Source organism: Vitis vinifera, chromosome 3 (genome assembly GCF_030704535.1).
Source record: "Vitis vinifera cultivar Pinot Noir 40024 chromosome 3, ASM3070453v1".
Lineage (NCBI taxonomy): Eukaryota > Viridiplantae > Streptophyta > Magnoliopsida > Vitales > Vitaceae > Vitis > Vitis vinifera.
The window spans coordinates 7,712,289-7,729,754 of record NC_081807.1 but is presented as its reverse complement, the minus strand read 5'-3'; the positions used below and the strand labels follow the sequence as shown (position 1 = coordinate 7,729,754).

Here is a 17,466-nt window from a genome sequence, read left to right as displayed (position 1 = left end):
AAATTCCTTTGAATCCCCTGTTTTGAGACGTTGTTGATGTTATTCCACTACCGGTTCTCCAAGATATTTTGCTTGATTTTTAGCTTTGTAAATACCTATTTTACCCTTGTAATCAACCAATGAATAGGTTGCTTTTGTAATAGCTCTTGTAATTTAGCTTTTTATTGTCTTTAAATAGAGGTGAAGAGCCTCAGATCATAAAATCTTGTAACCTGTAACTTTATAAGTTATAAGAGCTTTTGTTCATACGTTTCTTTTCTCTTTTCTTTCTCATTTTCTTAGTAGCCAAACACCCTTGGAGGATGAAATCCCCAAGGATGAGAGGCTAAAACCTTTTAGTTTCTTGAAGTAATGGATGCCATGTGAAGCTCCCGTGTCAGGATGGAGATTTCCAAGCCATGAATGTAAGTAGCTGAGCGTCATAAATGTTTTCATTCAAAGTAAAGCTTTTAATCCCTCTGACTTGCTTTGAATGGCCAATACTTGATAAGCTTTTGGTCTCAGTGGATTCTTATTGTTAGATCCACTGATGTTCATTAGTTATCCCCTACGAGCCATTGTATTGCAAGTCGAGGAGATGATCTATATCATTAAAAGAGCATTTATGAGGTTCAACTACCCTTTTTGTAAGTTTTCAAGGACTAAAACTCAGTTGTTAAACTCATACCGGTTCGGGAAGTAAGCATCACCTTAGTTGCTTCCCCAACTCGAGGTGAAAAGTTCCAAAATCTCCATTTTTACATAGTGAGTTAAGCATGGCTATCCAAAGCTTTGAGAAACTTCTTTTTCCATCTTTTAACCTATTTTCATGTTAGTTTAGTTTACACACCTTCATCTCTATATGTTTTCATCTTAACTTAATTTTTATTAAGAAAAGTTCACTCCATCCTCCGAACTTCACCAGTTAAAGTAAAAACCCTTCCCAGTGTTCGATCCTAGAGCCACTATGCTATAGTAGCTTTGCTACTTTAGTGTAAGGACGTTAGGTATAAATTTTGTTGATACCCTTACATGCCAAGCTACCAAGAGTCGGGTTATCATGATTGTAGGGCAGTAGCATGTCGACGTAGCCGATATGAACGTACTGGAGGATGTCTAGTCTGGTAAGGAATAATAGCATTCGTTTGAACTTCATCCTCAACTATATGTATAGAAAATAAGAGAAAATAAAATTCATTAAAGAAAATAACACGCACAAGAAAGACTAGCCATTATTATGTACTCATTATTATTTGTATATTAAAACATATAGATGCAGAAAGTATACTACACTGTTGCACTGCTGGCTGTGAGGTTGATGGGCCTGCATTATCTTCACCATGCGCAGAACAATCATTTAGTGGTGATCCATAAGCTAATTTCAAAATGCATAACAACCAAAATTAATTTTTCCAAAAAAAAAAATTATAGAACATTTGCAATTAAATTAAAAGTAATACAAAATTATAATGACTAGTGCTATAAAAACCGTACTACCATGTGGTGGTAATGGGAAAGAATCATTGATATCAGGTTGAAAAAATAAATATTCCTAAATTCCAATCATTTCTCTTTGGCTTTTTTTTTCTTTTGGTTTCTTATTTTTATAATTTTCTTATAAGCTAAATCCTTTTAAAAATATCCTTGTTGACAAACACTAATTAGACAAGTTTGTAGTGTTTTTGAAGTTGATTTCTTATAGCAGAAGTTTTTATCAAATTCATCTTCATTTTGCCTTCTATATATTCATATTTCTTGTTATAAAATTTTGATTATTGATCACTTTCACCTATTGGATTGTATTTTATTTTATTTTTTTTTTAACTTGGAGACATTACCTTTATTAGAAAAGAATTGTTGGAAACTTAGTTTAGCTATTTTTAAATTATTTTTGTATTATTATAATTAAAAACTTTAAAGTGGTAGTGTACAGTAGGTATTAGCGGCCAATAATGAAGAATGATAGTTTTGTGGGTTAAACAGGTTACCTACCCCACTATGGCCCTATTAGGATGGGTATAAAAGTGTATTAATCGAGGATGGAATGGATATGGGTCTTATTCAAAATTTGAATTAGGTTCGGAATGGGTATGGTTTTGTACCAACCTACCCTGCTCCATCCCGGATATGAATTTACCAATTGACACTTGGCATAAGTATCTGTTTCAACCCACATTTTAGGGCTTCTCTTAGATATTTTCCCCATTCTTTGCTCTAAAACTGCATCCTCTCCCCAAAACCAACTCACCATTTTCCCTTATACATTTCTTAGTATTTCTCTTATTTCATTTTCTAATTTGCAAATCTCATAACTTTTTTCTTTGCAAATGCCTTTTTTTCTTTTCAAATCCCAACTATAACACATCTGCATCAATGATGATGATCTAATGGGATTGTATGGAATGGACTCAAAGGGTTTTTTGAGATTGGTTTGCTAAGACAACCGGGCGTTGGGGTTCTAACCATGGTGATGACTTCATCCAAGATTGAGATCTTGTGGCACTAGGCCCAGATTATGTCTTCTAACAACACCAAAAGCTTGGTCTTGGCCCTCTCTTTCAATTTCATTCGTTGATGCTAGCTTCATTATCAAGAAAAGGGGCTTGAAGAAAGCGGATGCTTTTTGGCATTAGGATTGGTATTTCTATTTTTGTGTTTTTGTTTTTTTCAAATCTGTGTGGTGGATTCTAAGCCATTTTAATACTGATGAGCAATTATTTTATAGAACTAAGAATGGAATTTTGGAATTTGTTTAGGTTGTTATTGTGTTTTTTATATGTTAGTTATGAGATTTACAAAATTGTTTTTCTTAGTATATGATTTTGTGTTCGAAACCTAACCATACAAAAATACTCCTATGGGATGAGATAGAGCGGGACTAGATTAATATTATTTTTTATAAACAAGGATGGGAGCACATTAACCCACCCTACCCTAGGTTTGGAGCAGAGATAAAAAATAATAATATAATTAAGATGAGAATAGGATAGGGGTCTTGTTAGGATAGAGCCCTTAATAGCAAGACATGATATAACAAAGTTAGACATGAGCTTCCACTTTTCTATCCATTGTATGCATTAATATTGATTTGAGCATCCATCCCATATCACTTGTATTATACATGACTTTGTTGCATTAAGAGTTGTATAAAAGATACAAGTCATGGGTTCCTTGTAAGATATAAGTTGTTCACAATCAATTTATGGATTTGGGTAATCTAATAGAGATTATAGTGCACTACCTTCCAATTAAAGGGATGACTTATCTTGGCCGTAGAGATAAGTTTCACATAGTGAGTACACTAGTATGCAGGATTATAGGTTGAAGATCTACTATAAATCATGATATAAGGCTATCATGATATCATAATTCATTAATTTAGAATATTTCATGGACTCTCAATTTTAAAAGTATTTTGAGTCTATGTTAAAATCAATAGGAGGCTTTGACATATAAGTGAGGCCCTAATGTGGTCACATATCCCTACGGATTGGGTCACTCTTCATAAAGGTTGGTAGTAACAAGTATTCTTAATGAAGGCATCATGATATCTCATGGAATTGAGATAATGTGTCCCCTTGGGTGATTCAAATGACATATGATTATGAAATTTGAAGTCATAATAATTTCTTTAATAAAATTTGGCATTTGCTCCTTGGAATTATAATAGGTCAATTAATTACTTAATATTAGGATCTATAACTCAAGAATTACAGAGGTAATCTTGATAGGTTGATAGCACTACCCTATTAGATAACAGATACCAGTATATAGGGAGTCTGCATGTAATGGATCATAGGTCATGGACCTAAGCTTTGCATCATTGTAATTCCATAGGATACTAAATTGCAATTAATTCTATTTAGTAGAGTGTTAAGTCAATTTTAGAATTAGATTTTGAAGGAATAAATATTTTCCTATGGATCCCAATGGTCCCTACTTGAGCTCCTAGTTCATGATGACACACGCTTTGAGGGTATTTTGAGTATATAATTTATAAGTGTGCATAAGGGTGTTTTAGTAAAACACAATATTGCACTAGATCATATGAATGGTCTTTTTAGATTTGGTTAATTAATTAATTGGAGTTCAATATGACTAATGAATTAATTAGGACCAAAGTGGGCCAGATTAAATGACCCAAACCCAATTTGAGCTCAAGTTAAGCCCATAAGGAAACCTATATAAACCTCCTTAGGAGTTACGGTTTAAATCTTCCTGCTTAGATTTTTGAGATTCCAAAGAGAGTAACCCTAACCACCTTCATGGGAAAAAGAGAAGTTCACCCTTCTTTCGTGCCAAAAACCATAAAGGGAAGGATAGGGTGGAAGCCTCTTGGGTAGATGAGAGATCTACAATGACTAACAAAATTTTGGTATTTTCATTGGATGAGATTTGATCTGCAAACATCCATATCACATGTTTGAATTTTTTATCTCTAATCTAATATGTATTTTTGTTTTGAAAACAATTTTTTTTTTGCTAAGGAAGATCTAGAGAGCCCCAAAGATAAATAGCATATACCGTATGAGATTTAAGGTTAGGGAATTGAGTAATACATGAGGTGCTCCATCCCAAACCCACTCTACCATTCCTAGCGGCTAGTTTTCCCACATTGCCCCAACTTTCCATGCTCCCTTTTAGGTTTAAAAAGGTATGGGTATATATTTTTATTATAAGGCTACACTTGAGATAAATATGACATATCTTAAACTCACCATTGACGTTTCTATTCTTGATGAAATCTAGGTAAAAAAAAAATCTTAAAATGCAAAAAAAATAAATAAAATAAAAGTGAGAAAACTCGATTTTAGGAATAGTTAAGGGAATTTTAAATTATTAAATTTTTATTCCAAAATCGATTTTCAATATATATAAAATTTTGACAAATTATTTCATATGCATATGGCTTATGCTTGGAAATTTGTATCTCATAAACATGTTGACATGGTAATCAAGGTATTGCCTTAAATTTTTTTAATAGAAAAAACCTTTAATTTGTCTTGCTATTAATGAATAATGAAATTATTGGGATTTAAAAATTATTAATGAAAGTCGTGTAGTAAAAAAATAAAAAAGAATTTAAAAACCTTCCTTTTATAATCAACAAATTTATAACAAAAAATGTCTAGCACTTAGGTTGTACCATGTCGGAATGCTAATATAATACAATGCTTTATTTAAATTATGTCATATAGATTTTATTAGTTGAATGCCAAAAGTTCCAAAATTGAAGGAAAAACTTTAATTATTATTTCTCAAATCAAACATTTAATTTTTTATTTCCTTTTACATTTATTTAAAATTTTATATATATTTTTCCCTTATGACAAATTCTCTGTGTTAAAGTAATTTCAGAAGTTTACACACCTTCATCCACTGTGAATGCATTTTTCCTTAATGAAATTTAATCATGATTTGAATACTCAACAAAAAATTAAATAATAAATTAGTCTAAAATATATGATTTTTTAAATATATTTTACATAGATTGCAAATAAATTAAATGACATGTCAGCTTGTTTAATCACATCAAAATAAACTTAAGTTAGAAGGTTTCTATAAATATAAATTATAAATTTAGTTATAGAAAATTGAAGAGGAACATAAGAAAGATTGAGCAAAAGAAACGACAAAATTATTTATAAGAAATTATATTTATAATATGAGTCTCTCCATGCATCTTTTCTAAGCATTTTCCTCATCTTAAGTGCTTTCTTGGTACTACAATGAGAGAACCATGACTTTAGTATCTCCCATATCATTCTCGGCCTAAGAATGAAAATATCATAAATATGTGGTATATAGATACTTAGGGTTTGTTTGGAAATAGTTTTTTAAAACGGTTTTTTGTTCTTCAAAATAAAAAAACATAGAAAACATATTTGACAATAAAAAAATGTTTCTATTTTCTGTTCTTAAAAATAAAATAAAAAAATATGACATTTTCAAATAACATACTTTAGTTGTTTTCTATTATTTTTACTTGTTTTATGATAGTTGTTTTAAGAAATAATTATGCAAACATGTGAAATTATTAAAAATAAAATACTAAATATAAAAATTATTTTTAAAACATATTTAAAAATATTATAAACGGATTAAAGATATTTTAGATTTTCAAATAAACTTTTATTCTATAAAAATCAAAGAACAATTTTTTTAAGACAGTTTTCAAAAACTATTTTTCAAAATTGTTTTCGAAAACCATTACCAAACAGAATTTTATGAAAATATTGAGCAAAGCTTCCATAAATTATAAAAATGATAGGACCCAAAAAAAAAAAAAAATTGGAACAAATTTATATTTAAGTGATTTGAAACTTAAAAAGTTCCGAAGGACACTTGAGCAAACCTAGAACAATTAAATATTCTTTGAAAAAGTTCCTTTTATCTTTTGAGTAGAATGAGGCATCCTACAGGACGTAGACTGACATGATAAAATAGATATAGCTATTTATCATTGAATCAATAAGCCACAACCAAACACAACTTAACCGAACACCAAAACACCCACATCTGCAGCCAAACAATCACAACCTTTCATCCCCTTCACTCTAATCTTTTTTTTCTCTCTTCCATAACAAATCCTTATTATCCTACAGGACGTAGACTGACATGATAAAATAGATATAGCTATTTATCATTGAATCAATAAGCCACAACCAAACACAACTTAACCGAACACCAAAACACCCACATCTGCAGCCAAACAATCACAACCTTTCATCCCCTTCACTCTAATCTTTTTTTTCTCTCTTCCATAACAAATCCTTATTTTTTTTAAAAGTTTAGGGGATTAGAGGTTTCCAACCATGGAAGACGGGAAATTACCAGGTCAGTGTTGTTCTCTTCATCCTCTCTACATCTTTTACATGTATATAGACAAATTCTCAGACTTAACATTCACTTTTCAACCAGGTATGGCTGAAAGGACATTGCATGCGTGAAATCAAGCTTATCATACAGAAGTTCAAACTAATACTGTCTTTGGATGCTTTGAATATTTTGCAGCGATTTCCAGAACATTAAGATACATCCAACCGTCCGACTACTTGTTCCGGGTAGAGTGTGTCTCTTCCCTGATGAACACAAACATTGAAAAGTATGAATCAGGGAAATTTGAAGCAGGTGGCTACAAATGGTGGGTTTATTTTGAATCCCCTTTTCAACTTCTGTTTTCTTTCTTTCTTTCTTTTCCCCACTTAAATTTTTTTCTTTTTTTAACATTTTCAGGAGATTGTGTCTCTACCCAAACGGGAATATAAAAAGTAATGGGAAAGGTTACATCTCCCTTTACTTAGCAATAGCAGATACTAAAATGCTTCCTCTTGGTTGGGAGGTTAATGTTAACTTCAAATTGTTTGTGTTTAATCATAAACATGACCAGTACTTAACTGTCCAAGGTAGGATCTTTTCAAAGTGAACAAACCTCTTTACAATACTTTGGTTGCAATAGCATGTACTAATTGTATAAATGTACTCACGATCACAACTTAGATGCTGGTGGGAAGCTAACCCGCTTCAATGTGATGAAGACTCAATGTGGTTTTCCTCAGTTTCTGTCGCTAGATGTTCTCAATGATCCTTGTAATGGATACCTGATGGAGGACTCTTGCATATTTGGAGCAGAGGTTTTTGTTATAAAATATAGTGGCAAAGGGGAGTGTCTTTCCATGATAAAGGAACCTGTTGATGGTACTTTCACTTGGGTGATTGAGAATTTCTCTACACTGAAGGAGAAAGTCATGTACTCTGATGTATTCACAGTTGAAGATTTCAAATGGCATGTGTTATGTACTTCCATTACTTCTAGTCTTTCTTAGTTACAGTATAGTAGATTAAGTTTCACATGTAAGCTGTTTGTTTATTTCTTGCTCTTCCTAAATGAATCAGGAAGCTAATTCTCTACCCCAAAGGAAGTTCTAAGACAAAGAACAAAAGCCTATCCCTCTTTCTAGAGCTGGCTGACTGTGAAACACTTGATAATCAGAGTAAGTTGTATGCTGAATTCGAGCTGTTGATAAGTGATCAAGGCAACCTTGGATATGTCAAACACCACGGTACATATTATTCTTTTTCCTTCTTGTAAAGTTTGGTTTGTTTAGCGGAAAAGCATAACCATTTTTTCATCTGTCTGTTTGCAGCTAAGAACTGGTTCTGTCACTCAAAGAAGGAATGGGGACTCCATAATATGTTATCTCTGTGTGATTTCAATAACAAATCGAAGGGCTTCGTATTAATCTATAATTTGACGGTTCAAGCAAAGATTGCACTCATGATGCTCTCAAGTAATATCTCTAATTAAAAAAGAATGATGAATGTGCTTATTTTAAAACACGGCATGTTAATACCAAATATATATGTATTGCATTATGGAGATGCAGGGAGATATTCTCCTGCTTTAACTCATGACAAGGTTACTGTTGTCTGGTTTAAGTTGAAATCATATTGTCCTTCTACTTTGCCAGTTCCAAAATATTCTGTTGAAGTGAAGCACCAAACCAAAAACTTCAATCACTTTGCTATTGGTTAGGGTTTTTTTGTAGTGTTTTGATGGGGTTTCTTTACAATTTCTTTGAACCTCTACAATGTTGAAGATCGGATAGAAATTTGTTATTGGCTAAATCTCTCATCCAATTTTTTTCTCACTAAGTCTTACAATTTGATATTTAAATCAGATGAAGATTCTAATTAAGAATTTAATCTTAATTATTAGGTTTTTTAAATGAAAAAAAAAAACTTACCTCAATTAAGTGTTTTTTTAAATAAAACATAATCATAGTACGATTTAGGTGACCATAATCAATTCTTTACTAATGAAATGGAAACTTATATCCCAATTAATTTGTAAATAAAATTTAACCATAGTGTAGTTCATTATATCATTATCATTGAGAACATCCTTATTTAGTTTTTTGCCAAAAGAAAAAAAACAAAATCGAACCCCCATTGCAATTTAAATGAATATCCTTAATAAGAATTCAACCTTAGTTAAATTTATAAATTATAAATAAAATTTAATCTCAATATAGTTCAAATAAATATTTGGAATAAGAGAATGAAAAAGAATTGTTTGAGAAACGTGAGAATGGGATAAAACATTATGAGATCAGATTGACTATCGTCAATTGAGAAAGATAGCAAGCTCAAGACAATGTGAAAAAAAAAAATGTAAGTTGGAGGTCATAAAGATGAAATCATGATAGTGAGAGAAAGCCGGAGAATTAGGGAAAAAAAGGTGAATTGAAGATATACGTGAGTTTATAAAAAAAAATCAAATAATAAGATAAATAAGAAAATGATATTTTATGAGTAAAACAAAATAAAGAGGAATAAAAACATTCAAAGAGGATGATCTCAAAACTAAGGTGACATGTCTTTTGTTTGAATTCAATTTTTCTTCATTCTTTTCTTTTCTTTTCTTCAAATTAACCTTCCTAGAACTAAACAATAACTTAGAAGTAAACAACCAAAGTGAAAAGTTACTGGGGAATAGAAGTCTATTAACTTAATAAAAACAAGGGCTCCTCTCTTATTTGTTTTATTTATTGCAGTGCTCATCCTACAGTGCATTGGGCATGCTCCCCTAATCAATTAATGGGGCTGTCCACAGTTATCGAAATGGACTGATGGAAGCTCCATACATTGGGAACCTAAGGGACAATAAGCTACAAACTAAATGCTCAACCTCTGGAGATTATAAATATAAGAACTTCTCAAGCATCATGTACAGTTGATCCAAATCATGCAAGCAATGATCTCCCACCATGACTATCAAAATAACAGTCTGGGTGAGCTTATATCTTTCTAACTAGATTATTTCTTCTGTTATCATCATCAGCATCATAATTCAAGTTCCTCGTGTGTTTTTTCTCCATAGCAATTTAAATATGTGCATAGTAATTATCTAGACATGTTTTTTAATTCTTTCAGGAATTTCGAGATCAATGAGATATCTCCCACCAGCACACTACACCTTTAAAATAGAGCCTTTCTCACTTCTTTTGAAATCCAACATTGAAAAAATTCACTCAGGTGAATTATATAAATTAGTCTCTTTCATTCATGAGGCTAGAACTCTACCCAAGAGGCAAATCAACTAAAAACAACAAATGCCTGTCGCTATTTCTGCAGTTGTCTGCTTCCCATGTCCATTTCCTTAACCCAAAATTATATGCAGCGTACAAATTAATCATTGCACTGATAGGCAACATGAACGTGAAGGTAAACCCTTATTTTACTGTTTTATTCAATTATATTTCTATTTCTTGATTTTTCAACTTTTTCTTGCAGGCCATGGCAGATTCCCGGATTCAAAGTGCAGCTTGGATTTTGTTAGGTGCCTCTTGATTTTGAACTAACCCAAATTCACATGTTCTACACTAATTTGGTTTGCGTTGGCTGTCACGCTCTCCATTCCAACATTACGTCCCACCCCTGGGATAATTGGAAAATCAGTAGCGGATTTGGATTTGAATTGTTATTTTCTTAAAGGCAGAAAGATGTAATCAAATGACTGCATTGTTATAAATGATTCAACTTAGTAATACTTTTCCTCAAATTAACTTTCCTAGAACAAAGCAATGACTTAAAAATAAACAACAGAAGTGAAGCCACTCGTGAGTACAACTCAATTAACAGATCCAAAATTAAGGGCTCCTATCTTATGATTAGGCATGCAAACCCTAATGAATAATGGGGCTAGCTGTTCACTGCTAACGAAGTGGACTGATGGAATCTCCATGCATGGGGAACCTAAGGGACAATAAGTGATTATGAAGCTTCAGAACTAAATGCTCAACCTCCGGAGATTATAAATACAAGAATTTCTCAAGCATCATCTACAGTTGAACCAAGTCATGGAATTGAGAACCTCCCATCATGATTCTAACGTCAATACTCTATGTAAGCTTATCTCTCTAAACTTGATTCATCAGCGTTCTCTCATTATAATAGTTCTTCTAGAGCATTATCAAGACATTTACTTATGTATGTGATCCAGTCAATTTTAGAGTGTGTTTCCTAAATCACTGTCAAATACATTCTAAATCATATACATTTTCTTACGTGTATTGTCAAATTTGATCTCTTACTCAAGAGGTTAGAACTCTACCCAAGAGGCAATTCAACTGAAAGGAACAAATGCCTTTCCATATATCTACAGTTGACTGATTCCAAAACAAAACCGATTTAAGAATCTAAAATGTAATGTAACATGAATGGACATATAAAATTATATACATAAAACAGAAATGATATTACACTCAAAAATTAGGGTCATATTTTGGTAACTTGAAAAAGATACTACCAATTAGATGATGACACATAACACTTTAATATCTCATTTATTTGTATTTTTATCCTATTTATTAGTACCTTAACTCAACGGTATAAATTTCAGCATACACATTTAACTATTCAGAGTTGAAATTTGATTGGTATATGGTTACTTTAGTTAGCATTTTCCCATGACCATAGGTTTTAGTAAAGGCCTTATCATATTCCTTTCCGAATAACAGCCTTAGGTTATTAGGTTAAGGGCACCTTAATCTATTCCTAACTTGGGTCAGGAATAGTGGCCTTGTAGAATCTAGCAACTCGAACAAGCTGGTGAAGAGCCTACCTCCCTCCGAAAGAGGTCCGATGTTATACTAATGGCATAAGATACAATAGATAGGGTAGAACATAAATTGTTCAAAGCTCTATATATAGCACTAGCGAACGTGTTGGAGGCAATCCTCATCAAATTACGAAGATTGAAAGTATGGCATCACAACTTCTGCTAAATAAATTTTATATATTTTGAATTGTTATTTTCTTAAAGGCAGAAAGTTGTAATTAAATTAACATTTAGTAGTTTAATAAAAATTATAATTAAATTATTATTAATGATTTAATTTATGTGACACTTTGTTAGATTAATTTTTTTAAAGGATGATTGGATGATTTATTTATTTACAAATGGAGTTTAAAAGAATAAACCAATACATTTTTTTGCAAAATAATTTATAAATCTTATTTAAAAATTAAAATTTTCAAAAGTAAATAAGTTATTTCATAATAAAATAATTTGAAAAATTAATCAATGATCCTACTCCATGAATCAAGAATAAAAAATAAAAAATAAAAAAGGAAAAATGTATGTTTAGATACATTTTTTGTCTTATATTTTTAAAAATAAAAAATAAAAAATAATAGTAACTTTTATATCAAATACAAAAATTTTAGAGGTTTACATTAAAAAATAATAATAATGATTTTTAAAAATGTTTAAAAATTTGAGATATTAAAAGAAATTTACTACCTCAAATTTTAAAAGTTTTAAAATAATTTTTAAGAATATAAGTTAAATTTATATTATTTACATAAAAGTCTTTTTTTTGAAAAAAAAGTTATTATTATTTTTTATTTTTAAAAATAAAATTAGGAGATATATTCAAACAAAACCTTAATTTTAAAATTTTAACATATTATGATATCAATTGGAAGTGTGCTCTTGAGTTTTTTCAAGTTCAATTGTAACTTGAACTGAATTAGGACCCAAGGGGATAATCTCTGTTAGATCACTTATAATCAGAACAAAATTACCAACCTAATCTAAAGAAAATAATTTTTTTTTTGCCCTTTTCTTATTAGAACTCCATATAAAGAACATTCAAAAGAAATTAATGCTCGTAAAAGCTTGTCCTTTCCAACAAGTGTACCCTCTAGATTTGTCGTCTTTCATGTGAACCAGAGGAAAATGCCATTAAAATCATATTTCAGAAAAATACTGGAGCTTTTACTGAAGACATATATGGCTACCATGGGAAACTGACATGGTCCCCATTGCAGTTGTTCTCATGCTTGATCACATAGTCCAAATATGGACAGACTTTTGGTGCTCACTGGTGGGAACTCACAAGAGAGAGAGAAAGAGAGAGGCATATCCCTTATTAGAAATATAAGAGTTTCAGAAATTCAAACTACTGAAGTGACCTACAAAGAGATGTGGACCAAAGAAAACTCATCATAATCAGCATCATCTCTTCATTCACACATAGCTGGTAGTAGTAAAGGATTGTACGTAATGGCACAAGCTGTTAATTCCTTAAGCAAGTTTGCTTCACAAAATGTACAGGCAATTCATGGAGGAAAAGGAAAAGGAAGCATAACAACAAGAACCACAGAAATAGGAAGGAGATCAGGTCTTCTCCTGTCCTCTGTCCTTGCTGCTTCTCAAGTCAGTGACTCCAGGACTGAGCTTCTTAAAAGTAAAATGTCATTCATCTTTTATGTTTCTCTCTTCATCACCTCTTTCAATTTACTTTCATTTCTTGTAAAAGCTGTCTGTAAAAGCTGTCTTACCCATTATTTGAAATTTCTGTGCCAGAATATCTGAAGAAATCAGAAGAAAATAAGGCCAAAAATGACAAGGAGGTAAAAATAAAAAATAAAAAAATTGTGATTTGGTTTTTTTCAAAGCTTCATTTTCCAGCTTTGAAATTTCCAGCTTCACTTCAGTAGTTTGAATTTCTGAAACTCTTATATTTCTGATAAGGGATATACCTCTCTCTCTCTCTCTCTCTCTCTCTCTCTAGTGGTAATATTCAAAGCTTCATTTTCCAGCTGCTGATTTTGTCATACAAAACTTATCTCTCACTCTAATCCTTTGATATTGGTTTACAGAGACTGGATAGTTTTTACAAGCGGAACTACAAAGATTACTTTGAATTTGTAGAAGGATCTTTGGCAGGGAAGGAGCAGCTATCTGAATCAGAGAAGGGTATTCTTGATTGGCTTAAAAAGAACAAATAAGGCCACTTCAACAGTTGATCGGTATATTATGACGGATTTAGTGTCAATTTATATTAAATTTCAGGAAAAATTTATTGTGTTTGTAGGCACTATGCAAGTAGATAAGCTTCTTAAAGGAAGTGGTTGATAATTTTTCACATTACTAGTCTATTTTAATTTGTATAGTACCATTTAAAAGTTACATTTTTATGCCACTTTGTTCAGACTGAGTGTTACTATGGCATTTGGATTGGCTTTAATTCTACTCTCATTTCAAAATACAACCATTGGAACTATCTCTCCATATATAGCTTCAAACTTGGCCTTGTAGCCCAATTTCTTCTGATGACCACCATTGGAGCTGGGAAGTTCAATAAATGAATATGTTAAAGGGAGGGTGGTTGAGGGATATAAAAGTCTTGCTTACAGTCAAAAACCCCTCAATTAAACCCCATACCAAGTAGGTGAATCTCAATCAATATTAGATAGTCCTGTCTAAGCTTGTACACATCAGAGTGTTATCTTTGATCCTTAAACAAATTGATCCACTTGGACAGACCACTTCTTTCCCTACAACTGAGATTAAGGTTAAAGCCTAATCTTAAATGCCTTGAGATAGTTCATGAATAACCCCATCAAGTCATTATCTCTCCATGTCTTTTCTTACAAAACCTTGATCCACCCACATGCTTTTAGGCTTTCCTATTGTTCTTTCATCTCCTGTAACTTAGATCATGAGAGCCGGACTGCCTGCCTAATACCCATGCCTAATCATAATTCATTTAGTGTTCCAAAAATATACAATCGGGTTACCCTAATCGATGATTCTGATTAGATGTATATGGAAATGAATGAACAAATTGATACAAAAAATGCAGACAAATGGATGTGTTGGAGAGTTTAGATCATGTTGATTTGCATGCTCAACCACTAGCCTGTATTTTCCCAATCTTTGAAGTTGGGAGATTGGCTTGCAAGAAGTGGAGGAAAGAGCTTACTCGGATCATAGATTTAGTCGAAGTCTACCAACTGCTTTTCTTAATGTGAGGAGATTGCTTCAAGATGTGGGAGTAATGAAAATGATGTGCTACCCAGAGAATACTTCTTTGAGAAAAATCCTTGAGATGTGTGATCCTCTTGCTTCTTAATTCTAAGTTACATCCCTTATCCATATGGAACAATCCTACTATATTTAATATTCAGTCAACAAATCGTGCTGATACTAGTAGATTTTTTTCCCATTGCTTTGATTAATCACAAATGCTGAAGATTTCTGAAGTCAAACCTTAACTTCCTTGGTGATTTCTCATTTTAGGAATGGCGGAGGCATCCAGCCTCCCTTTTTGTGTGATTGCAGGAGGAAATTAATAGATTGCCCAAGCCTTTGGATCTATTTGACCACATCCCTTGTGACTTGGACAATCAAATTGATTTGTATTTGAGCATCTTGAAAGTCCAAATTGATCTACTACTTTGACCATAATGGACTGAATGTTCACCTACAAGCAAGAGAATAGCATGTTAAAAATTTTATTTTAATGAGACTTGGTACCATATATATAACCATGAACTTCAAATCTTGGTTAATGATAGCCCCTTTGGCAAAGAAAAGATATAATCATGGGCAACCCATAAAGAGCAGCATGTAGGATATGACTCATACTCCTTTAGGACTATAGATCGGTGGGAATTGGTCATCGCAGTGCTCATGCAATCTGACTTAGATCACATGCATGTGGCAGATATTTATGAGTAAAATTTTGGTCAGATAAGCAATAAGGAGGCATTGTCATTAAGAATGGGAACACTCTTTAGCGAAAACAGCAGGTGAAGACAGGAAGAAATTAGATTAATGCGACAAACAATAAAGCCTCTCTCTTCAACTCCTGCCCTGTTACTGAGGGCTTTGTTTTGGTGGTAGTTGGAAGGACAAAAGATGTTTTCCCATGCCCCTTAAATTCTCATCCAACATGATGGAGTGCAGTGAGGCAAACTGGCAAAGACACCATTCTTTCTATATATTTCTTTAATTTGTCTTTGGCTCCAATCTCACTGCCTTCTATCTTTCTTTTTTGTCGATTTATACTCGATCTTTTAAAGTTTTCTTCACTCAAACCTTCACTGTCATCCCCTGGATTATCCAATGATATTAAATCAGGAAATGATGAGCCAAGCAACAGATGTAAGGGATGCTTTTGTCTAGATATTAAGATTTGCATACTCAAAGATTAGTATTTCCCTACTTGAAGTTAATACTACCCAGTATTAGGTTTCATTATTCAAAGACATAATCAAACAAATCCTAATTTAAGAAAGATGCATGAGATATGTTTATCTTGCTTCTTAATTGTAAGTCATATCACTTATTTATGTGGGACAATTCTATGACTATATTTACTATTTCTTCTAGTTCAGTTATCCATCATAAATATATTTTTTGCTTCACATTCATTAAACACGAATTATGAAGATTAGAGTATCATGCATGTATTAAAATGAACAGTTGGGGACTTGTCATGGTAGGACTCATGGAGCCATCTAGCTAGCCACCCTTTATGTGTCCTCGCTGGAGGACAGGTATTTTCGTAGTCTGCCCTTAAGAGTGAAGTTATGTGACTCTAAACTGACAACTAATTGCAAATTCTCTCCACTCCATCAATCTATTGCTAGCTTCAGATTCTTGGCCATGAACTTTCCACATAGATTTGTAATAAGCTTTTTGTTTGTGGCTTTTCCCTCTCAAGGATATTAGCATCTTTCTACTTTGAAAAGATAAGGAATCATTCTAAACTAGATAATAATTTTCTGTCCTTGAGAAGCTTTAGATTTGATACCTTCAGTGCACATGTATTTATATTGGATGAACTTCATGAGGCTTAAATAGTTGATGAAACCCCATTTCAGCTGCTTGTATTTTCAAATTTTTCCATGTTAGAAAGGTTAACCATAGTCTTTTTTGAGCTAAAAAATGATGGGCAACCCAGAGAAGCATCTAGAATTTGAATCATATTCCTTTAGTACCATAGATCAGTGAGAATAGATCTTGGCAGAGGTCATGCACTTTGTGCATGCATGCTCATGCTCTCTGACTTAGACCACATGCGTTTGGCAGAATTTTACGAGTAAAATTCTGGTCATCAAAGTAGATTGGCAGAGACGAGAAGCGACGAGGAGAAGCTTGTCATGAGAAATGGGGACACCCTATGGCGAAAACTGTACTGGAGACATGAAGAGAATAGATTAATGTAAGAAACAACAAAGTCCCCTCCCCTTCCCCTTCCCCTCCATATGTGTCAGGGGATTGGGGACTTTGTTTTGATGGTAGTTGGAAGGGCAAAGATGTTTTCCCCATACCCTCTTAATTCTTATCCAAAATGATGGAGTGTAGTGAGGCAAAGTCTAACTATTCTTTCTATACATTTTCTTTGGTTTGTCTTTAGCTTTCCCAACCCTTGATTCCTTTTCTTTTCTTTACATTTTCTTGACTAGATGTGTCATGTGTGAGTGAAGCTACGAATTTTGACATCCTAAATTCTCAAATGCATTCTTTCTCTTTATCCTCTTCATTTTCTTGAATAGAAAACAGAATTGACTGGGAGTAGTTTTACGAATAAAGAAATGAAGGGACATATAATTGTGGATGACACCAAGTCCAATGACAGCTTCAAAGCAGACAGGGTTGGAGGAGGCAAGAAATACATAGAAAAT

The 17,466-nt window shown here is 32.5% G+C and overlaps 2 protein-coding genes across 2 annotated transcripts; both read left to right on the top strand.

The window, feature by feature from the left end:
* Positions 1–6,631: 6,631 nt before the first annotated feature.
* Positions 6,632–8,428, top strand: LOC100242863 (uncharacterized). Its single transcript, XM_059735376.1, has 6 exons — positions 6,632–6,816; positions 6,994–7,123; positions 7,216–7,385; positions 7,480–7,786; positions 7,876–8,042; positions 8,127–8,428. The coding sequence occupies exons 1-6, from the start codon at positions 6,795–6,797 to the stop codon at positions 8,285–8,287; spliced, it is 957 nt and encodes a 318-aa protein (XP_059591359.1). The 5' UTR covers positions 6,632–6,794; the 3' UTR covers positions 8,288–8,428.
* Positions 8,429–12,890: 4,462 nt separating this feature from the next.
* On the top strand, positions 12,891–14,018 carry LOC100247999 (uncharacterized). The gene is made up of 3 exons (XM_002267691.4): positions 12,891–13,235; positions 13,355–13,401; positions 13,651–14,018. The coding sequence occupies exons 1-3, from the start codon at positions 13,052–13,054 to the stop codon at positions 13,777–13,779; spliced, it is 360 nt and encodes a 119-aa protein (XP_002267727.1). The 5' UTR covers positions 12,891–13,051; the 3' UTR covers positions 13,780–14,018.
* Positions 14,019–17,466: the final 3,448 nt, after the last annotated feature.

Coding starts and splice junctions, on each gene's coding strand:
- LOC100242863 (XM_059735376.1), top strand. CDS start 6,795: ATGGAAGACGGGAAATTACCAG. Junction 7,124..7,215: donor GAAGCAGGTGGCTACAAATG/GTGGGTTTATTT, acceptor TAACATTTTCAG/GAGATTGTGTCTCTACCCAA. Junction 8,043..8,126: donor TGGATATGTCAAACACCACG/GTACATATTATT, acceptor GTCTGTTTGCAG/CTAAGAACTGGTTCTGTCAC.
- LOC100247999 (XM_002267691.4), top strand. CDS start 13,052: ATGGCACAAGCTGTTAATTCCTTAAGCAAGTTTGCTTCACAAAATGTA. Junction 13,236..13,354: donor CAGGACTGAGCTTCTTAAAA/GTAAAATGTCAT, acceptor TTTCTGTGCCAG/AATATCTGAAGAAATCAGAA. Junction 13,402..13,650: donor AGGCCAAAAATGACAAGGAG/GTAAAAATAAAA, acceptor ATTGGTTTACAG/AGACTGGATAGTTTTTACAA.